At 44.2% G+C, this 24,822-nt stretch overlaps 1 protein-coding gene across 1 annotated transcript in view; it reads left to right on the plus strand.

Annotated features, from left to right (window-relative positions):
• Positions 1–304: 304 nt before the first annotated feature.
• LOC141602277 (uncharacterized) overlaps positions 305–24,822 on the plus strand; it is a 48,504-nt gene continuing 23,986 nt past the window's right edge. Inside the window, exon 1 of the mRNA XM_074422580.1 lies at positions 305–610. Coding sequence (XP_074278681.1) covers positions 305–610 — 306 coding nt within the window. The remainder of the gene's footprint in view (positions 611–24,822) is intronic.

Genomic DNA, 24,822 nt, shown 5'->3' on the forward strand with positions numbered 1-24,822 from the left:
AGTTAGAGCCAGTTGGTTATTTTTGACAGGTACGCGACAGACGTGTCAACCAACGGAAGAGGTTTGTAGCTTTACAGTCTCGCAAGAAGAGACCAACCCGTTGTGTTAACACGACTATTTTAGAGGACCTGGGTGTTGCGACGGATGTCCGTCATATTTTTGAGACTTTGGGGTTCACTGGTTGTAGCGTTTACGGAAACATTCCTATGCTTTTCTGACCTTGGAGTTCATGAGCTCGTTTAAGTACGAACCGGCTGAGCAGACGGTGCAGTTTCGTCTTATGAACACCAGTTTTATGTTAACCATGGACCTGTTTGCCTCCCACCTTGGTTTGGCTAAACCTCCCAAGGGATCTCTCCGTGACATTCCAGCTGAGTGCGGGGTTTGCCGACTTATGCCCTGTATTACCGGGAAATCAGCCCCCACCGCTAGTAACATGTTGATTAATGATGTGCAACATGTTACCTTGGGGATCTTCCTACGTGCTGTGTCGAATCTTCTTTATGAGCGGCCTGATATGAGTAAGTTGAACTCCCACGAGTTGTTGCTTCTGATGGCCTATCTTAACCCTGACCGGACCGAGAAAGTGGTTTTCAATGCTCCCGCTATGGTTTGTGCCAGCCTTGTTTTGATGGCCTCTTCTAGTACTAGGTTCCTGAGTTGTGGTGCGATTGCCACCCGGCTAGCTGAAAAGCTAGCTTCCTTTGAGGCTTCCTTCGAGTACGTTCCCTTAGCCACCCCCGTACCTACCATGGATAGGGATTATTTCCTCGACCTGAAATGGTTGAGAATTTTGGCGGATGGTAGCCTAGCATGGAGGGTGTGGGGCATGAGCTGGATGAGGATACCGGCTCCTGAGCACCTCCCACCGACTGAGCCTTTACCTGCGACAGTGGTAGTTATCGATTTTGATGAGGAGGAGGAGGGTGCACCACCGGCGAGACAGACATACCTCATTGATGATGCGATCCTTCAGGTTATGTCCGAGCCGAGAAAAGAGGAGAATGTGAGAGCTACAGAGATAGACTCAGGTTAGGGAGATGACCACACCGTGTGAGGGAGAGGATGGTTGAGACCCAGCCATAGCCGGCAGCACCACCACAGCACCCGTTTCCTTGTTACCCTTACCTTGATACCCCGGAGACACGTGATAGCTATCTGACTGAGAGAGTGTCTTCTACCTTGACGCTCTGGAACATGCATGAGATGGCGTATTCTCAGGGCCTTGGGACATCGGGACCACATCCAGTTTGGTGGAGGGGAGTCGGAGATTACAGCGGGGTTTTCCACTCTTACGGGGTGGATGCGTCGACATGGGGAGCGCCTCAGTCCTACCCTTACGGCGGTTTGACCCCTTGGTATGTGAGGTCAGATGCTGGAGCCGGTGGTGATGCGGGTGTTGGTACGTCAGGAGCAGGCACCTCAGGTGGTGGTGGATATGAGTATGATGTTATGGATGAGCAGCAGCAACAGCAGGAGTGATACTCCTTTTCTTACTTTGTTAGTAGTTGTATCGGATGTTAGTTTGCTTTGGTTGGAAATTTATCTTTTCGTGCTTTTATGTTCGGACTTTATTGGTGGCCTTAAGGCCATATTTGCTTTCCTTAGACTTGTTTGCAGGATTTACGGTTGGGTTATCATCCGACTCGTGGCTATGCGATTATGTATATATAGATATTGATGTTGTGTTTGGGAGATTTTGAGCAGTCTTTGACCTGAAGCTACTCGATCGAGTAGCTAAGATACTCGATCGAGTAAGACCAGCTCGACCGAGTACCTAATCCACTCGATCGAGTGTCACTGTTACAGGAACTTTTCGAAAATTTATTTGTTTGAATGTTTTAATTTTGCATATTTTGATACTTATAATGGTCATTGATGGTTAGTGGCATAGTTGGGTCGACCTATTAGTTATACTTGGGTCCGTGCTTGACTTATAAATGACATTTTGTGGGAATAGATGTGACATAAAGGGTTCTTTTATTACATTCACAAGCAAGCCTAACTTATTCATTATCGAAAAGACTTGTTACCTATTTCGCAGAATTTCCATAGCTATATTACATACAATTGATATATGCATGTTTTTATGATTCATGATAATTATCCTCGTAAGGTAGCATATATTTGTATGTATGACAATGTTAGTTGGAATTAACGAGTAATGTCGACAAGGGCAGTTTGTATTGGACAATTTACTTAATGGTGAACTTCGGGGACGAAGTTCCTTTTTAGAGGGGAAGAGTATTGTCGCGAAATAAAAAGGCCGATATTATAATAATCTTGTGGTATATTATACTAATTTCATTGCTGTTAGTAATTCTCTCTATTGTCTCTGTTATGATTCTCGCATGAAGTTGTAATTGTCTTAATTGTTGTAGTTGTTTTAATTGTTTTGATGCGATTGTTTTAATTGTTGCAGTTGTTTCAATTGTTTTGGTGAGTAGTTTGTACGTTTAAGTAAAAGTTGAGTAAACTACAATGAAACGATAGTCATGAAGAGATGAGCGTGTCGGGAACGGTAACGAAGTGTTTGAATAGCTGTGTGGTATGTTTGGTATTGATGGTTATGTACTAATGAAAGTATAGTCCCGTAGTGCGTGGCTAAGAGTTTGGATAGTAGTTTAGCTGTGGGTCGTGTTGGTACATGTTATGAGTTTGGTACTTCAAGTTGTGGGTCGTAGAAGTTGGTATACATAGCGTGTCGGGCAGTGATGATGATGACATAGTGGGGTAATGCTTCTAGAGAGTAGTAACCTATGTCAAGAGAACGGTGCTGTCAACCTTGAGTTCTTGTCGTGAGGTTGGGGAAGGGTGAGTTGAACTTCGGGGACAAAGTTCTTTTAAGGGGTAAAGACTGTAATACCCGTCCTTTTAGGGGTTCGTTGACCGACCCTTGGGGGCAGGCAATAGCCCTTAGTGATGCGTGCCACAGTTACCATTTGCCCTGTTTGACTTTCTTTGTGGGTGGTACTCGATAGAGTAGAGGCTACTCGATCGAGTAGCTTGAGTACTCGATCGAGTAGGGGGCACTCGATCGAGTACGTTAGTTACTCGATCGAGTAGCGTCTTTCCAGCGAGAGTTTATAATCGTGTTTTGTCAAAACCGCATATCATTTCCACCTCCTTCCTTCAGATCTATAGGTCGCCTCCCTCCTTTTCCTTCACCAAATACCTTCCATGGGAGCCCTTGAGGATGCTAGTGTTCCGAGGACGAGTTGCTTGAGTCGGGTAGCGGTCTTAACGCCGTTGTGAGATGCGTAGGTATGTTATCATCATCGTCTTTGTCGTTGTCGTTCTTTGTATGGCTGTAGAGGTAGTAATAGGCTTGTGTATGGTTTGTTTAGGGATGCTTACTTGGTTGATGTCACATGGCTAATCAAGGAATCTCTGCTTTTGGTTAAAGGTAGGTTCGCCTACTCAGTCTCTGTTGGTTGTTAGAGTGTCGGTTGTTGTTGTGGATTGTTGTTATCGTTATTGTGGTTGTTGTTGTTGTCATTGTCGTTATCGTTGTTGTGATACAAGTGCTTGTGACTGATTGTCTGTGGTTCTCGAGGTGCATCCTCGGCTGAGTGGATTCGCTTGCGAGAGTGGCTTCACGCCCTAGTTTCGCCCTCCGTGGAACCCGCCACGGGAGGGGATGTGCACATTAATTGGACAGGGTTATCGCTCGATATGATGAGCGGGGCTTAGGTGGGAACGGCTGCTGTTCCCCACTGGCAGGGCTGGTCCAGTGGATAGTCGGTGACGAAGATTGGTTGGAGTAGTTGTGAATGTGTGGGTGTTTGGTTGTGGTTGTTATAGGTCGGTTATGGTTGTTGTGTCTTGTCTCAGTTACTGACCTTGTTTGGTTTGTCTTGTTTGTTTTGTTGTGTCTGCCGTGATCCCTTATGGTGAGCAGTCATTCTTAGCAGGTGTTGTCTTGGATGATTACTGGAGTCCGGGCTGGGATGCGTCCTCACGAGTTACGACAGGATGTAGTTTATAGTGATGAGTTGTATCTTCCTTTTAGCAGTTTGGTTGTAACACTTGTAAAATAGTTTAAATGTTCTTTTATTGACCTTTGATGATTACTTTCCTCGGGCAACCGAGATGGTGATGTCCTTATATGCTAGGGAAGGTCTTAGTAAGGCTCCTTGGTATATGGGGGTGTCACACATCCTATTGGCTTCTACCCCATTTACTCTCACACATTTACTAGGCCATTTATTTTAGTCATAACTAAACGAGAGTTGGGAGCGTGTTCGCTCTGATACCAAGTGTAACAACCCATATTATATAACAAAAGAAATAACTTAAATAAAGTAGATAATCATAGTATAATAATAATACCAGGGTCAAGGTGGTGAAAACACCTGACCAATCCGGACAGAGACTAAAACCAAATCCAAAAGTCAGTACATTATTAAAGGGGCTTGTAGATACCCGGTATCTGCTGAGACTCCAACAAACACCCGATGATTATCGGACTACAACATGTTTTGGAATCGGGGCGTTTGATCGACAGTTTGTGTACAACTTTATGTCGGAAAACTTAAAACGATTTCGAAAATAAAACATCTCAAAACATTTCAAAAATACCTGGAGTGTTTAATGCACGGCGACGGGGTCGCAATGACACTAACTAGAGTCAAAACCGACACCGGACCAAAAACCGACTCAAAAATTCAAATCCCGACTCCAACAACGAGTCAAACCGAGTCGACCACAAAAAACAAACATTTCAAACCTTCTATGCTAAGATTTCCCGGATTTATGAATGGTCAAGTACCAAACATATGACTACAAATCCTAGGATAGAACAAATCATGATTGCGTTTGTTGTGAAAGCGACAACACAACTCGAAGACCCGCGACGTGGCTCGCACCTCTTTGAGCAGCCCAGGTGGCTACGTCGCTCAAAACTCACACAACCACTCATTCTCCTATAATTACCCCTCAAATGCCACCCATTTGAGACTTACGCGAGTGTCCGCCCCCTCTTTTCTCCCTTAAAATTCTCGACTCGACTTCTTAAGTCACAATCCGACGCGTATTTACGACCTACCGATCGTAAACATGAGCCTTACACATTGTTTGGTACCGTCATCGTGCATTAAATCACTTGACCTACCACTTCGACCACTACACCATCACTAAACTTTTAAAAACACTCTTTTACTTACCAAAACGGTTTTAAACTGAGTTTTTTCCGATCAAACGAGTTGTTACACTTACGTCGGTCACTCGCCATAACCAAACATGTAAGTATGAGGGTGTAAAAATCCTCTTTTATTATGTTTTCATTTGTTTCATGACTCTAACATGCTAAAACATGCATAACATGAACCAAAACATGGAATAAACGAGCCAAAAGCGATTTTTGGTCCGAGGCGAAGCCCCTTAGGTCGCCAAGCGCTCGCGCCTAAATGGGGTATTCAGACCAGAAATCAATCGTGTTTGTTCTCGTCATTTCCCTTAATCCATTTTTCATATTTGTAATCGGTTTTTACCATTTCAAGTATTTCTGAAACCTTTTTGTTTCTTTCACATGTCTTAACCATAAAACATTTTTCACCCTTGGTTCCTCATACCATAGCGGTTAAATCCGTGTTTCGGTGATAATATTTGGTTAATGACATTTAGAAGGTATTTTAAAGCCTTTTATTTCATTTCCTCGCATTTTCAAACAAACATATTACTCACCAACACAAAATCATCCTTGGTTCTACATACCATGCCGGATTTTAACCCGGGTACGATGACGAGTATCGACTAATTACATTCAAAATGGACTTAAAACAATTAGTCCATAATCATTTTTCAAAACTATTCATGTCAAGTTTGTCAAATCGAACCCGACACCGAATATTATCAAATAATGATGATTATTCGAGTCTAGTTCTTCAAATCAACAAATGCGGTCTAAACGACCCTTTCAAAATCAAACCGGGTTCAAATACCCATTTTCAACACGTTTTATAATGTTTTCTAAATAGTCAGAACACGGCATACAATCCTTGGCTAACCCGCGCCTCAAGCAGGCCTTTTCTTTCTCATTTTCAAAACCAGAGGGAGGCCCCTTACATCGCCGGCTGGCTCGCGCCTCTTATAGCCGTCTGGTACAGGGTCTGTTCCCTTCCAACATTAGTCTAGGACGATCCTGACTCCGGCTAACCCGGATATAGGACGGATCAGATGACTATTCGATTATTCAAAACCATATTTGCAAAATGCCTTACTAAGACAAATGGATCATGTTATGCACCCTAAACCTAATACGGTAAATGGATGTTTAATTTCCGTCTTGCATGAAAATCAACCATTAATCCAACTCGATATCTTATACTTGATACTTGGATTAAATCAACCGACTTAGAAAGCTCTCACATGTTAGGTTTAAATCATTGGATGCGCATTCGTGCATTTAAACCGTTTTATCAACTTTTGCATTCAACCAACCAAGATCGATCAGTAGAGGCCGCTAAACGCGGGCGGGATTGGGTGTCTGATTAAAGGGCTTCCCAATACGTACCTTCACCTCTTACTCAGAAACTTTGGATAGTGGACGACCTTATCCAGGGCGTACGAGAGTCATTCTAGAGATAGGATGCTAAAGAGGGACGATTTCCTTATCTTTAGTACCTATGTCAAACGCTGCTTTGTGCTTCGATTTGACCGAGGTATAAAGTGGAATTCAAACGGGTTCCAGGCATCCCACAAATGCTTGGTGGCGACTGCGAACATCTCTAATCGTTGACCCTTACCGAGACGAAACCGACCGATCTAAAACGATCCGGTCGAAAGCATCTTTACGCCGCCGAGCGTGGCTTTCAAAAGACCGCTGCATGTCCACATATTGGCTTGGCGTGCAGGTGGCCCGTGACTACGGATTGGTTGGTGGCCCAAATCCACAGACCGAGACGTGGCCCATGCCCACAGATTGGCGACTCCGCTGGGGAAAACTAGGACACTTACGTCTTTGTGATCCCTAGATGGTGAGAATCGAACGAGGTCTTGGTTGGAATGCATTAATTGATATTACGGTCACAGTCGGGTTTCCTTGTCCGGGCCCACAACCTAACCCTTTTCGACCAGTTGGCTCGTTTTCGTCGGCGTGAGTTTTTCTCTTCCCTGCGTTTCGAATCCCGATTGAGTCAAGCATACCGTTGACGTTACACATTTCTGTTTCGTCAAAGAGCTTTCATCACTTTCGAGCACGAGGCTAGGGCACCCTCCTTACACATTTTGTTTGGATTGGTATCCCTCTCGCAAATCGGGGTTTGATTGCTTGGTGTGTAACCCACCCTTCTAAGCCAAAACCCATGTCAGCATGATGCATAATATAATGAACTGTGAGTGCTTATGTGCTATCTGATCATAAGTCCTTCCGTGTCATTTTCAAACTTTCAAAAACACCATTTTCGCGCCGTTATAATGGCCATTTCAAACCTCGGTCTTTCGCCGACCGATGCACGCCTTTCTAGGCCGTCGTAATGACGATTTTCAAAACCCGGTTTTGTATAACCATTTCAACACGCCTTTCTAGGTCGTCGTAATGACGATTTTCAAACCTTGTTTTGTATAACCATTTCAACACGCCTTTCTAGGCCGTCGTAATGACGATTTTCAAACCCGGTTTTGTATAACCATTTCAACACGCCTTTCTAGGCCGTCGTAATGACGATTTTCAAACCCGGTTTTATATAACCATTTCAAATCGCCTTTTTACGCCGTTATAATCGCCGCGTCTAGACACGGATTTTAACCCGTTTCGCGCAGACAATGGTTTTCTTTCAAAACCCGAGAAAAGCACACACCCTTTTCTCGAGACACTTTCAGATCCCGAGGATCATGCACCGTCCCCGAGACCTTTTCAAACATTTCAAACTCGATTTTCAAAACATACAATTTTGAATTTCAAAACCGTCTTGGGAAGCAACACACTGTTTTCCGAGCCGACTCAAACTCAAACCGTCTTTTGCAAATAAACTTAAGACAACCCTTTTCAACTGATCGACTTGCGGATATCTCTATCTTCGAAAGCCGTCAATAAAAGCGACAAATGAATCTTTTTGAAAATTCCTATTTTCGAAAACTTCAGTCCACCATTCCAATTCCGCCTCGTGTCTATCGAGTCAAAGCAAGCGTACTTATGGGTCTTTACTTATGAGTCGTATCATCACGAGACCTGTCCAATGGCGTCACGCCGTCATGTTGGACTCGTGTCAAAGGTTCGGTCAAACACCGTCACGTCATAAATCGAGTTAGCGCCGAGGGACCACACACGGTCACCCCGTCTTGTTGAGTCGATCTTTGTCTCGTCCTCTGTGTTGTCTGCGTTCAGTCTTGGAACCGTGTCGGATTGAGTTGTAATGTGAGCCGTTTTTCTGCCTCAGAGCCATGGCCCCGTCTTCAACTTCGTCTGTCAACCACAACAACAATGATAACAACAGAGATGTCATAACTGATCAGCTAGCCAGCCTGCTTACCGCTCTTAAGATCACCCTGGATCACGTCGAGACTCGTATCGATGCCCTGGAGAACAAGGAAATTGGGGAACATAATACCCCACCTCGATCGAAACGAGAGAAGAGGTGAAACTCTTGGAAGAACAGCTCCTTGCCCGGGGTAACAATATCCACCTTGAAAATAACCGAAGGTTCGAACCTGTTGGGGATCAGTTACCTGACAACTTCACCCTGACCTATGTGCCTAAGTTCAAGGGAGTGGAGGACCCACTTAACCACATCCGTGCTTTCAAAGACTACATGGCCATTAAAGGGGTCAAACAGGAGCTTTTTACCAGGATCTTCCCATCCTCTTTGGAGCCGATTCCTCGCCAATGGTACTACTCCTTGGACCCGAAAAACCTTACTACTTGGGATGAGATCGCAGTTGAGTTTGCCAAACAGTATGCCGACAATGTCGAGATCCAGGCCAACATCCATACTCTCGAAGTGCAAACCCAAAACGACAAGGAAGGGTTCACTGAGTTCCTAACCCGTTGGAGGAGGGTGAACACTCAGTTGTGTAGATACCTCATTTCTGCACCTCCGCAAACCACCCGGTGATGATTGGGCCGCATGTTTGCTATGCGGAACGATTTGTGACAGTTCGTAAGTTTATCGTCAAGTGATTGCTCAAATACTAATGTCTACCTCTTAGTTGTCATCTACGTGCCGATACAGTCGTTTTGAAAGTAATTAGAGTACATTTGGAGTCCGGGCCTAAAACCGTCTTCATTTTCTGATAACCGTTAAATCCCGAGTCAGGATGTTCTGGAATGTTCCGGATATTTCTATTCCATATTTTTATAAATATTTCACAATCTTTATCCTTTGGTAAACAATTTCCCGTAATATTCACATAAAATATTAAGGAAAACCAAATTATTCCGTCCTTCCATAACTCAAACACGGAAATCTTTCTTCGGCAGGAGGAAACCACCTGGGAACAGACGCAGCAGGTGTTGCGCCTCTTCCAAGAGACGCAGTGGCTGCTGCGCCTCTTCCCAGGTCCTTTTCTGCGTAATTTTCGTATCTTTTTCATATCTTTCCGAGATTCACTTCCAAAGACTCTCCGAAACCCTAATTCCTTCACGTGAGTAGTATAAATAGGAGCCTTCGCTCCTCATATTTCTCACGCGAGTGTCCGCCCTTCTCTTCTCCCTTTGCATTCTAGACCATTGTTCTTACTTTTTGGCGTCTACGTGCTTGAAATTTCGACCACGTAAGCTCAGATCCTTCTGAGTACCAGCCTCGTTTGCATGACCGACCAATTTGACCAACTCCACAATCAATCAACATAATTAATCTAATCGTTTTCCTCTTACGAGGGCACTTTCTTTACATTCGCGTCGAGCATCACTAATCGATATCTTAGTTCATCTCGTTTCGTCAAACATGTAAGTCTGAGGGTGTAAATCTCTCTTTTATTTATTGTATTTTACTTTTTGTAATCATCAATGTAAGGTTTATGTCGAAAACACCTTGTTAAAACCGATTTCTAAAACCATGCTTTAAAACATCTTTTTACGGATTTCCAGAAGACAAACCGTCGAGAAAGGACGCAGCAACTGCTGCGCCTCTTCGAAGGAGCGCAGTTCCTGCTGCGCCTCTTCGTGAGGCTGCCGCAGTTCCTGCTTCCTTTCTTCTTCCTTCGTCCTCTGTAATTTGTCAATCTTTTGTTTGTTTCCTGTTAATTCTTTGACATAATAGTCTAATAATTCACATGTATATTATCATTCATTCATTAGCATGTAATCTAATCATTAAATCCGACTTAAATCCCTTATAATCTCATATTTGCGGGTTTTCGTCATAAAATTCAATCTGGGTTGTAGAAATTCGATTTGTTCATATTGAGTTTCTGGAATTCGACCTTTGGCATATTTTCATCTGTTTATTGTCATGTTCATCGCATGTTTGTCGTTAATTCATCATGTTTAGTTTATTTCGTTCACCCATGTCACTAATCAATCATTCATTCATGTAATTAATTCGTAATATTTCGTCTCATCCATGTTTATTGTTTTATGACCCCCTTAATCACATGTAATTAACCTATTAATCACTTTCATCCGAGTAAATATCATAATCAATCATTAAATTTACCGACGAGTATTAACAACACGCAATTCGCTTACACGAGTAGAGTCAAAGTCAGAACAGACGCAAGAATGCTGCGCTTATTCAAAGGACGCAGCTTCTGCTGCTTTATTCGAGTTGAATTTCGCCTCGAACTCCGTTGTTGCCTTGACTTAGGTTAATTAGCTTACGTATAATTGACTATTATTCGTATTACCGCCTTCTATTTGGTTCGTTGATTTATTCTTTTATTATTTTTCTCAAATCATCCATTTTAAAGGTATTTTCGACATAAATCGCTTATCCCAATGTAATTATTGTAATTTTCATTATTGTAATTTTCATTATTGTATTTATCATTGTATTTTGTATCATTTGTATGTTTTCACATGTAATTGAACATTAAATCCTACTTCGACCCAATTGTATGTTAAACTAATTGTCCACCGACTTAGTTAATTCTCACATGCTAGGATTAAAACTTGGATGTTGCATTGCATGCATATAGCCGACGATATATTAAGTATAGATGATGTCCCTAATCATTAGTAGAGGCCGCTATCGAGGCGGGCGGGATTAGGTGTTCGATCAAAAGAGCTTCCTAATACGTACCCTCACCCCTTACTCCAGATCTCCGTGAACACCCGTGTTCATTGGCATACACGAGAGTCATTCTAGACATAGAATGCTAAGGGTAACGATTGCTTAGTGTTCATGTCTCTACTTTGTGTCTTGACATGGCACGAGGTATTCGAACGGTTCCAATTTCCCATAAAAATTGGTGGCGACTCCAACAAAAATGCAAACGCTTGTTCTCTTCCTCCCAAGCGCCCCCGTGGGCCCCCCACTGTCCACAGTTTGGCGACTCCACTGGGGATAATACACTTACGTGTAGCCAAGGGTGAAACTTTAACAAGGTTAGAGAATAATTTGTACTAGACAATTGTCGGTTTTCATAACTCGGTCTTCCTAGACCGTTTTATTCGGCCTTCCTAGGCCCAACCCAACCCATTCGACCAATCGTCCCGTCTAAACGGTCTTAATTCTTATTTGGGCCTAAGGATGGATAGCGTTTGACGTCATCCATATCATGATGCTTACTCTTGTTTGTATCAAGGGCCTTCACTACTTGAGGAAATGGACTAGGAATCGGCCTTACTCTTGTTTGGTACGAGCCTCTTCACAGACTTCGGGTTTGATGGTTCGGTATGGCAACCCACCCTTTAAACCAAAACCCTTTTAAGTGCACTCAGAATCCCGTTATAATGCTTGTATAAATGTTTGTACCTTACGTGATCACCATTTCTAAACGAAACCATGACAATTTTTGTAAAAATCAAAATTTCGAAAAAGGCCATTTGATTAGCGCAAAACCCAGTCAAAACTTTGTCCATTTGTCGAGTCAAAGTCCGGGTCACAAGCCTATTTCAAAACCTCACTTCGAGTCCACTCCTACAACTATACTATAGTTGACTAGGATACACATTTTCAAAATTCTTGTCCTTTCTTCAAAGCTCACTCAACACAAGTGGCACACACCCACTTCACGAGTCAAAACATTTCTTCTTTTAGCAAGTGTGTTAGAATGGTCGATCGTGTTTTGATTCGTCATCGATCTCTAATACAGTTTTCAAGATACCTGGATCCAGCGAAACAAACCTCCACCAACTTCAAGATGGTTATGATCGAATCCTAGCCGCGCTAGCCCAAATCCAAGTTACCCAAGACCAAGTCCATGATCGCCTTGAAATCATCGAGGGCCGGATCTATGCCGTAGAGGGGAGATTGCCTCCTCATGAAAGTGAAGTAATAGGTGACTCCGCGGATGAATCCTGGGATGAAAATCCTCCCATGGGACTAACTGTAGCCGAGAAAAGACTCCAATACTTAGAGGAGCAATTGATGTACCTTAAAGGGGATGACATTTATAGGGAGAATAACCGCAAGTACGAGGCCGTCAATTCCAAATTGCCAACCAACTTCAACATGATGGATATCCCTAAATTCAAGGGACATGAAAACCCTTTGAATCACATCCGTGCCTTCAAGGATTATATGTCAATCAAAGGCATCAAACCCGAGATGTTCTTAAGGATCTTTCCTTTATCTCTTGACACCATCCTGAAGCAATGGTTCTACTCCTTAGAACACAAGAAGGTCGCTACTTGGGAAGATGCCGCGATCGAGTTTTCTAAGCAATATACGGATAATGCCGAGATCCAAGTTAACATGCGCACTCTAGAGGTTCTTACCCAAAATGACAAAGAAGGATTCACCGACTTCCTAAGTAGGTGGAGGAAGACTAGTACCCAACTAGTTGAACGCCCGGATGAGGCAACCCTTGTGGAGAAGTTTGTGGATAATCTCAAACCCATTTATGCCAACCATTTGAGATACCAAAACATCAAGACTTTCAAGGACTTAACCGTACTAGGGACAAGGATTGAAGATGACATCCGTATATGGCTCTTGTCCAAAACGGTAGGTCGAGGATATCAAGGCTCAACAAGTCGTTCATACGGCTCCACTAGAAAAACCGATGAAGTTAACCTTCTCGAGCCATCCAAGAAGAGTACTCCACCAAGGAAATTCACAAATCTTGGGGACACTTACTCCAACGCTCTAAAAAGGTTAATGAAGCAAGGCAAACATCAACCCATTGGACCTACTCCCGAACCCGAAAGGAAATCCAAATTCTGGGACGAGAACTCGTATTGTGAATACCATAGGGGTAAGGGGCATGACACGAAAAAATGCTACAAGTTGAAAAATGTGCTTCAAGACATGATTGAAGATGGTCGACTACCAATACCGCCGGGAGGCAAACCTAACAACACTCAGAATCCTCTTGGAGTTCTAGTGATTACAAGTGACGAATCTACCTTAGATTGTTCACACCTCATTTCTCCAATTGAAGACGAAATCCATGCAATCAAGAGTGAGGGGTTCTACTCTACCATCTCCCCTACCATTTCCGACTTCATCACATGGGCAAGGAGTGTGGATAGGCAAGTTTGGGAATTAGAAAATGTGGTGACAACTTTACATGATCCCAACGCAACACCCAAGAAGCATGAGCCACTAATCTTCTCTCAAAACGCTACTATGCAAGAAATAGTCGCCGTGGTTGATAAACTAGTCGACCAAATCATACGACTAGAAAATGAAATCATGAGAATGAGGAAACTAGCTACAATCAATGGCGTTTGGGCCGACGACGATGAGGACGAGTATCTCATTGAGAACTCCCTAGTCAAGGAAATAGTCCAAAATGGTGAAGACCAAGATGTGGACCACCTAACTCGTTCGGGACGTCCATATCAAAGCACTACTCAAAATGGTCCAACCAACGTTGTCACACCAAATGATAACGAAGAGGACTCCACTGACCATTTGCTCAAGCAACTACAAGAAGACAAAGGTGATCTTTCGGTCGGCAATTAATAAGCGAGCTCATTCCCACATCGCCAAGCTTTACTGCAAGATTTGGCCAAACTAAATGTAGCACATAACTCGACACCCGAAGATGTAGTCAACTTGGTCTTCCAAGAATCACCAAAGTTAAGTAATCCTATTACTTTCTCAGATGAAGATTTGCCACCTTTTGGCGCTAGTCACAATCTAGCTCTTTACATCACTGTAATTTGTCTAAAGAAAAATGTGCCAATGACCTTGGTAGATGATGGCTCCGCGGTCAACATCATACCCCTCAAAACGGCATACAAATTAGGCATAAAAGAATCGGATTGGACCCCTACCAATAAAGGTGTGCTTGCATACGATGGTACACGACGAAAGGTGGTAGGACTGGTTAACATAACCATAGCCACAAGGCCAATTGAGCGAAAGGTTAACTTCCAAATAGTGGACATCGAAGCTTCCTTCAACATACTCCTAGGAAGACCTTGGATTCACGCTTCCAAAGCGGTAACATCCACCCTTCATCAAAAGATCAAGATCCCACTAAATGGCAAAGTAGTAACAATCACTTCGTCACCCATCAAGGCAATAATCGAAAAGCAGTCGAACAATCAAGTCCTTGCAGATCCAGTATATGAACTTTGGGGCTTCCAAAGCGTAAATGTCATAGGAAGCGAATTGTCACCCTTATACTATGATCCCTACTCCAACTTGGTGGTCAACCACATACTCAAAACCCAGGGATACTTCCCTGGAATGCCTTTGAACCCTACTCGAAGAAACACCTTCGCACCATACAAGGAAGGCAACTCAAAGAGGATACCACTCGGACTAGGGTACAAACCCACTAAAGAAGAGGTTCTCGAAATGCTCGCTCAAGTTCAAAACCGTAAGCATGTAGGAGTCCAAATGCGACCCTATCTCCCTACCCTAAACGGGTACTTTGTTGAAGAAGGAAGTCTAGAACTCTTTCACGGATTTCCCGAGCCTTGGCATTATCTCGAGAAGAAGCTAGCCGGAATCGAGATCTTTCACGATTGCTACTTCATCCCTCCAGAAACGGTTCCTACCGTCAAAACCCGTCAAGCACCTTGCTTAGACGAACAAGCTGCTAGTCTATTGTTCGGAGAAAATCGATTTGTTAGGGCCGCGCAGGATGAGATCATTACCATGATACTTCAAGACGATCGTTTCAACCCCACCGCGTTAATCATAGAAACCAACGCGAGTCAGCAGAAAGGATGGAGAAAATCAGTCAAGTGGACCAATAATCAAGGAAGACTCTTCAAACTCACCACTGGAGAAGGAGAGATGTTCAAAGGAGAACCAGAATACGATGAGTTCGAGTCGGAGTCGGAGTCAGAGTCGGAGTCTAGAGAAGTCATTAGAGGGTCTCCTCCTGTCGTCATCCCCACTCCCTTTGTTTCTCCTAGCTTAGCCTCGAGTAGTCACAGTACTTCGGGAAATGTCCCAACCAGTGTCCCTTTGCCGCCACTGACCATGGATCAGATGGCTTCTTTGTTTCAACTTTACTTAAACCTTAATATGAATAAATCAGGTTTTGCTTACTCTTTGTGTTATCTTGAGTCCAATTCTGTTTACGATGATACTGAGGATGACCAGGACCCAGACTCAATCGGAATACCTCCCCACGTAGCCAAAGAAATACTACAGGAAGAGGAAGGGGGACCAGTAATAGAGGACACCGAACCCATCAACGTAGGAACCGAACTAGAACCCCAAGAACTTAGGATAAGGACTACCTTGAGCTCTACCGAAAGGGCCGATTTCATAGACCTCCTAAACGAGTTCAAAGACGTTTTTGCTTGGTCCTACAAAGACATGCCAGGGATCGACAGGGATATCGCCGAACATAGAATCCCGATTAAGCCAGGTTTCAAACCTGTAAAACAGAAGCTTCGACGAATGAGGACGGAATGGGCTCTCAAGATTAAAGAAGAAGTTGACAAGCAGTTCAAAGCCGGGTTCATCAAAGTTTCCGAGTATTCTGACTGGGTAGCCAACATAGTGCCTGTACCCAAAAAGGATGGGAGAATCCGTGTTTGTGTTGATTTTAGGGACTTAAACAAAGCAAGCCCCAAAGATGACTTCCCTCTACCACACATCGACATATTGGTGGACAATACTGCAGACCACGCATTACTATCCTTCATGGATGGGTACGCGGGTTATAACCAAATCAAGATGGCCATAGAAGACATGCACAAGACCGCCTTTGTCACTCAATGGGGAACCTATTGTTATATGGTCATGCCATTTGGATTGATCAACGCCGGAGCTACATATCAACGCACCGCAACTACACTCTTACATGACATGATGGACAAAGAAGTTGAGGTATACGTAGATGACATGATTGTCAAATCCAATGATAGAGAGGGGCATATTGCGAACCTTCGCAAATTTTTCACAAGGCTACGAAAGTACAACATGAGGCTCAATCCTCAGAAATGCACATTCGGAGTAACATCTGGCAAACTCCTGGGATACGTCGTTAGCCAACGAGGTATAGAAATAGACCCTTACAAGATCAAGGCTCTGATCGAAATGCCACAACCTCAAACAGAAAAAGAAGTCAAAGGATTCCTGGGAAAAGTGCAATATATAAGTCGATTCATATCGAAACTCACCATGATTTGCGAGCCTATCTTCAAGAAGCTCAAGAAAACAGACCACGCCATGTGGGATGATGATTGTCAAAAGGCGTTCGACCGAATCAAAGAGATATTGGCTAAACCACCAGTGCTCATGCCACCTCAACGAGATCAACCTCTTGGTTTATTACCCACAGTAATCTCACAGTAACCGAAACAGCCATGGGTGCCATGCTAGCTCAGACCGTAGGAAGTGAACAAAGGGTTATCTACTACCTTAGTAAGAAGTTCTTGGAGTACGAGTGCAAATACTCACAACTTGAAAAGACATGCCTCGCTCTTGTGTGGGTGACGAAGAAGCTACGCCATTACATGCTTAGCTACTCCGTCAAAATATACTCCAAAATGGATCCAGACAAATATCTCTTCGAAAAACCCGTCCTCAATGGACGCCTAGCAAGATGGACTTTGATGCTCTCAGAATTTGACCTCAAATACGTGCCTCTGAAAGTTATAAAAGGTCGTGCCGTTGCTGAATTCTTCGCAGAAAATCCCATCAATAATGCACAAACAATAGATACTTGGTCACTTCCGGATGAGGATATACTCCAAACTGATGTAGACTCCTGGGACCTTTACTTTGATGGGGCATCAAATTTAAGAGGATTTGGAATAGGAGTGTTGCTCCTTTCTCCTGAAGGTGAGCATACACCAATCGCTGTCAAACTCGACTTCGAGGTGACAAACAACGCTGCAGAATACGAAGCTTGTCTAATCGGATTACAAGCGGCAGTAAGCTTGGGCATTAAAAACCTCCGAGTACATGGGAATTCATCACTGATCATCAACCAAGTTACAGGATCTTGGAAGATTCGAAGCGAAAGCCTAGCACCCTATCAAGCCAGAATAGACCAAGTTGCCCAATTCTTTGATCACGTGACATATCTACACCTACCTTGGGAAGAAAATCAATTTGCAGATGCTCTTGCAAAACTTGCATCTTTGATTAATATGCCAGATGACATGGTGGAAATGCCTTTGTGCATCGAACGACGGTCAGAGCCGGCTTATGTACGCCAAATCACCAATGAAGAGGAAATCGCACAGGAACCCTGGTTCCAAGCAATCCTGAATTTCAAGCTCAATGGTACCTATCCACCCGATATGGACAAGAGGGGACAACGTGCTATACGCCTACTATCTTCCCAATACGTTCTCATGCAAGGAGAGTTATACAAAAGAACACCTCTTGGTGTAATCCTACGTTGCCTTGATCATTCACAGGCACAAAAGGTGATGGAAGAAGTCCACGATGGAGAATGTGGTCCTCACATGAGTGGGCCCATGATGGCAAAGAAAATCATACGTTTAGGATATTATTGGACCACAATGGAATCCGATTGCATCAAATACGTAAGACATTGCCACAATTGCCAAATCTTCGGGAATATACAACACGTCCCTCCTTCATTGCTCTATACGATGACCTCACCTTGGCCATTTTCTGCTTGGGGAATTGACATAATCGGGAAGATAACCCCAGCCAGAACAGGAGGTCCCTGTTTCATCCTAGTGGCAATCGACTATTTCACCAAATGGGTAGAAGCGGCTTTCTACACTAGTCTCACGGCTAAAAATGTGGCAAAGTTCATACAAAACAACATCATCTGTCGATACAGTTGCCCACATGAGATCATTAGCGATAACGGATCACATTTCCAAGCTGAGACTGAGCAATTTCTAGCCAAGTATAAAATTAGGCATCACCACTCTTCGCCCTATAGGCCACAGACTAATGGCGCGGAGAGGCAGCAAACAAGAATGTTGTCACAATTCTCAAGAAGATGATCGACAACTATCGAGATTGGCCAAGCAAGATACCCTTTGCTTTGTGGGGATATCGTACATCTGTTAGGACGCCCACTGGGGCTACTCCTTTCTATTTGACCTACGGCATGGAAGCTGTACAACCAGTCGAGCTAGAGATACCATCCTTGCGTATTTTACTCGAAAGTCAAATCCCAGAAGCCGATTGGAAGAGGGATAGGTATGAAGAACTCATCCTCCTGGATGAACGTAGGCTACGCGCTTTGCATAATGTCCAAACATATCAAGCATGTATCAAACGAGCTTTCAACAAAAGGGTTAAGCCAAGAAACATCAAGGAAGGAGACTTAGTACTCAAATCGGTTAGAGCTCTTCTACCTGTTGACCCACGGGGAAAATTCAAACCTAATTGGGCCGGACCATTTCTAGTCAAATCCATACTTCCAGGGGGTGCGGTTAGAATCACAGACCTATACGGGAATGAGTTTTCCAACCCAACAAACCTCGACCAACTAAAACGGTACTATGCCTAGAATAGGAACAAAAAACGCGCCTCGCGTAACCTCACGTGTCGCTCTTGTGGCACTAAATAAACGGCCCCTGGTCAAGCTGAAATAAGCTAATGTCACTTTGCTCTTGCACTTTGACAATTTTCGTCATCCTGATATCATCAAATAAACTAAATTTGCACCTTCAGAGTAAGCAAAAAGCTCATGCTTATTTTCTAAGTTCACTACAAGCTCTTGTTTAGAACAATTATTCTTTTACATTTACTCGAACTACGCGCAAGGGTTTGATTTCATTTTTTTAAGTGAATACGTAGGCAATCCTTCACAGGATACAACCCACTATTTTTAAAATGTAAATAGAAGGATATTTGCATTGCATTTAGAATTCGACAAGAATAATAAATAGAAAATCACAACGGTTTCATAACCATTTAACCTTTTTATTTCATTCGTTCCCTAATAATAATAGTATGCTACATAATAAAAATAGAATAGGCTAGGATTCTAAAAACCCCACCTTTTTATTACAACAATAAATAATAATAATAATAATAATAATAATAATAATAATAATAAATAATAAATAAAGACTTGGGCTATTCCTCCATCTTTCCTTTGCCCTTGTCATTCTTGTCATACTTCCTGTCGCGACCTCGAGCCGGACGCTCTTGCGCCACTTCAGACCTAATCACTAACGATCTTTCTCGAGGCCTAGACTTCCCATTCTTGCCAGTCACCATCTCTACGACAGGAGAAGTTTTCGGTTTCTTCGAAGGATGAACAACTCGAAACCCGGCTTCTTCCTCTCCCTCAGTCAAATGCTTTTCTTTCTCTTTCTCCACCTCGCGCACCTTGTAGTCAGCGGGCTCGCGCTTCCTCAATCTCTCGCGCTCTTCTGGAGTAGTAGCTTTCCTCCATCGCAGATAAGAATCTGACACCCATAAGGCATTTGCAGAAGAGTTCAAGAACCATACATTTCTTTGAGCCCATTTAATGGCCCACTCCCTTCGGCTCTCTGTAGTAAGCGCCACAGCAGTCTGCGGGACAGTATCAACCTTCGAGATCGTCTGTTTTAGTCCAACTTGTCTCACCAGACTTTCCGGGAAAATGCACATCATAAATTCCAAGCCAGGAATGCGCACGGACCGAGTAGGATCCAAAGAAGACACTCCAGTGACAGATTTGAGATGCCACCACGGCACAATCCACCTAATCAACGAGTCATCATCACTCTTCAGTTTGTTCTCCCAATAATTGCAGACTCGGGTGAAATCCACCATGTAAAGCCCGGTCCTCATCGCAATTGAATGAGCATGATAGGAAGGAACATGAACTGGGGGCTCGATCAATCGAAGTCGTTCCATAAGCCAAACCTACCAAAAGCGGGTATTAGACATCGGAAAAGGGAAAAAAAAAAACGAAAAAAAAAAGAGAAAGAAATGTTCTTTTACCTGCAGAATGACGGGACTTCCCAAATACGGTAGGTCACGGTTGGCTTTCCTATTATCCAAGCCCAAAAGGATCTCTCCTAAGCATAAACAAGCTGGGCTCTTGCGCAGCTCTATTTGCTCAACAAGGCCCAGAAGACGGGGATCACCTCTCAAGTCTTCATCAACATGCCCTTGGAAGACATACACATGCAACAAGCAAAACCCGAATGCCCTTCGCCTGGCAACATGAGAAACGGTGGGGTCAGCCCTGTTAATAAATTGGTCAATGAACTCCAACATTCGCACTCCCTTCGAGGTCACTAAACGGTCCACCTTGAGTCTAGTCAACCCAAGCAAGTCTATAAACTTGCTCTTGTACCCTTGCGAAGTAGAAGGAATGACGGGCAAGTGTTCAGGATCCCACCCACCAATAGCAGCAATTTCTTCAGGAAATGGGCAAATATCGCCTCCAGGGAACGCAAAAACATGGTAATTCGGGTCCCAATAGTCAAGACAAGCATCCAAGAACAGTTTGACAACCTTGACGAGCTTTAAACTCAACAATGATCCAAGATTATAGGCGCCCATATCATATTTCTCCACGTTTGAAAATTCGTGGTCCATTCCTTTAAGCGAATCTCCAAAGTATTCATGATGAAGGATTATTTTTGAGAATTTTATGTAATACGACGAAGAAGAGACGGAAGATTTGTGTGAATAAAAGCTCTATCGACGTCTCTATTTATACTAATTTCTGTTTCCAAAAATGCGCCGACGAGTAACTTTTTGGGAACAAAGCGCAGACTCTTTGCGCCTCTTCAAAGGACGCACTCATGCTGCGCCTCTTCCTCAGCTTAACTTCTGTGATTTTCCGCGTTGGATCTTTCCTAATTCCATGACGAATAATTTCCTATTCCTACGGGATATTATTTTGGTAAATACGTGAAAGTTACCATATTTCGGGTTTCCTAACTTCCGCGGGCACGCTTTCCGGGACGACATCGACATTTTTGTCATTTTCGCACACTTGTACATTTTCATTTTAGGAAATAATTTTCATTTTTTTAATATTTTTCATTTTAGGAAATAATTTTCATTTTTATAATTCATTTTAGGAAATAAAGTCTAAATTTAAATTTGTTCCATTTATTTTCATTCTTTTAATCATCTCATTTCTAACTTATATATTTCTATTTTTTCTTTTTTTTTAGGGGCTAACCCTCCCTACCGTCCGGTCATTTCCGGCAAAATTTTTGCATTTTTTTTGCATTCTTTTGAGTCATTCGTTTTGCGCTAAGCAACGCAACCCAGCAGCAAAGGCACTCAGGCCATCTTATATACAACCAAAAAGGGAAATGTACAACAAACTGGGGGCTCGAACCCCAAACAAAGTCCAGAATGTTCAAAATGAAGGTCCAAATGTACAACTGTGCAAAATACAGCCAACAAGCAAAGAAAAACTAAAACAAAACTCTCTGGTCGCCCCTCCACTCTGCTGACCCTTGCCGCAAGAGCGGACAATCTCGGCGTCTCGAACCTCGAGCTCCCTCAACAAGCGAGCTGTCTCCTCCCGAGACTGGGTCAACTCTCGCTCCAGCTCGCGGTCCCCCTGTAAACAACAAAATTGGCTCATGTCAATCATTCCAAGCAATCGTTTCAAGAAAAGTTGGAAAATCGAAATTCGAAAATGAAATAGGCACAAGGTTCATACCTGACGGCCTCGACCACCGACAAGCGCCTCGACGGCAGTAGCTCGCAGCCGGTTGGCCACCCTCCATAACGCCACGAACCGAGACGGCACAACCTGCATTTTCAAAAGGAAGTTCTCAATAATTGAATAAACTCAATCAAATGTGTTCTTACACAAAAATCACACAAAATTAGAGGTTTACCCTCCGAATCAGATGCTGCCAGTCGTCCAGGCCAGCATCCGTCACAGCCACGTCAAAGTCGCGTAGCTCGGAGATCGTCGTCCTCCCGGTCGCTTCAGTGTACTCGAGGGTCTCAGGGTACTCTGGGGGCTCGATGCCCGCCGCCTCAACCTCCTGCAAAACCAAATATTTTTCATTAATCCATGATCTTTCATCATAGTTCTCGAAAAATCAAGTAAAGAGGAAGAATAAAGATGCTTACCACTACGGCCGCACGCCATGACCTCCCGTAGAGGAACGCAGGAGTAGTCCTCGCCGGGAAGAAGGAGGGCGTCACCACTAGCGCCGACCAAGTCCGCCTCCCTCTCGGTCTCGAAGGCTCACGAACATCGTCTGGGAGGATCGACGAGAACCGTCAACACGTCCCGATAGCACCGACGAGCCAAACGCTCGCCAGTACCACACGGGACCCATCGCGTCCTCCGGCGGCCGGCTCGAGCTCCTAGGTCGAAGGACCTCAGCCACAAAAGGAGGCGCGTCAGGGTACTCCACCCAAGGCTTGGGCACCCACTGAGACAAGATAAACAACGGAATCATTCTTATGATCAATTTAAGAGCAATATAGAAGCAAATGAATATAAGAGAAATGCTTACGCTGTCTAGCTGAAGAGCGTTCACATCCCGCCGGTAGACACCGTGCGAAGAACGCTTGCTCTTCGTCCTGCACATCACCCAATCCCTCACCACGGGATAGGCCTTCTCCAGCGGCTCCGTCCTCTTGGGCGCAAGGCCTGGAAAGTAGGAGTACACCCACGCCTGTAAAGCAAGATAGTCAATAACGATCTTTCGTGATTTGCTAAAGAAAGGAATGGATTTCGGTCTAAATGAAGGTTCATACCTCCAGCAGTAGTCAAGGTCCGACAGCGCCAGGAGAAGTCCCCTTCTCCATCAACTCCGGACGAACCATGGCCCTCATGAAACGATGAGGACCGCAAAACCAAGAATGACCCGGTCCCAACGCCCTAAGGAGCTCGGGTCGAAAGGAAGGGAAGAAGCTTCGTCGACAGACCTCTCTCCCTTGTCTCCGAGGTAAATCGAAGACAGAAACCACGAGCCACAAACGGACCCTGCTCGGGTTGACGGGGAGGAGGAGCCGTCTCCCTCTCGTCAATCGTCACCGTACCGCCGGGATCTTTCCCAAAGTAGTCTCGAACGTAGGAGCTGGGCACCAAACCCAGCATTGTGATGCCCTCGGCGACAAGTTCCGGCCGATCAACCTCCTAGCCTCGGCCGAGTCCACCCTCATGGCGGAGACTCGGCCACTCCGCCTCGATCCCGCACGGTAGACCGAGAAATCATGCGTAGTCCTCGAGTGACTCCCACCTCACCAAAAGGCATGTGAAACGTGGAAGTCGTATCCCAGAACCGGTCCAAGAAAGCGCGGACCAGGCTAAGGTTAGCCCGCAGCTTCCTCTTCGCTATATCCCTCCAGGCCTGCACCAAGGCACCGAACGCTCCGCGCTCGATCATGGCACGCTCCTCCACCGACAGCCACTCGTAGCACTCCATCGCTGTCGTGTAGCCCGAGAACGACCTAATGTTCCCGACCTCCTATTATGATTTGAAACAAAAGCTATCTTTAGTTTTTGAATGAAAATTGGAAGAGATATGAACAAATGAATGAAAGAAGATGAATAATGAGTAGTGAATTCCTATTTACCAAGCTCTTCACCGTCCTGTAGAACAGGTGACCCTCTGCAGCCCACAACAAGTGCCTACTCTCCCAGGTCTCAGCCCACGCAGGATCCCCTCTCAGCTGACGACCTCCTCGCCCAACGTTGGCTCGTCTCGGGGCCTCCTCAACAGCCTCCTCCTCATGGATCTCGTCCCCAGCAGCCATCACCGCGGCGGTGAAGGCCTGCTCTAAAGCCTCCTCAACAGTAGCAACATCTATCTCCATGGGAGTCCTCCCAGAAGTAGAAGCCTCATCACCTGCAACATTAAAGCAAATTTAGGCCGCGTCACGCGACGACGAGCCTTAGTTAAGGGATTTTCGAGCCTTTGGAAGCCCTGAAATCGCTCTTTTCTCGCCATCTTTTGCCATATTCTCACAAACCCAAACGCTCATGTGGTAATTTGGGTCACGTCAAGCCTAAATTGAAGCCTAGTTCTGGGTTCAAGTCGAAATTTCGACAGCATTTCGTTATAACAGCGATTATGCCCTAGAAAAGTGTCCTGAAAGAGTTGTCACAAACCAAAATTCCGAGATGATAGGAAGTTTACCCATCATCCAAGGATCCCAAATATCAAGTTTCATCGCAAATGGACAATCCTAAGGCTATTTTCGAAGCAATTTACGGTTTTAGTTTAAAACCGTCTCAAATTCACTCAAATGCTCAAAACTCAACGAAAATTTGAAAAAAATACATGGTTGTGTTCCTTATACTACCAATTACCCGTTTCTAATGTCAATTTGACGAAGCAAATGCATTTGGGGGAAAAGCCCCAAATTTTCGATCAAATTGGGTTGAAAACCCTAATTTTTCGATCCAAAATTAAGCCAATACGGAAGACTAATGCAA

Source organism: Silene latifolia, chromosome 9, assembly GCF_048544455.1.
Source record: "Silene latifolia isolate original U9 population chromosome 9, ASM4854445v1, whole genome shotgun sequence".
Lineage (NCBI taxonomy): Eukaryota > Viridiplantae > Streptophyta > Magnoliopsida > Caryophyllales > Caryophyllaceae > Silene > Silene latifolia.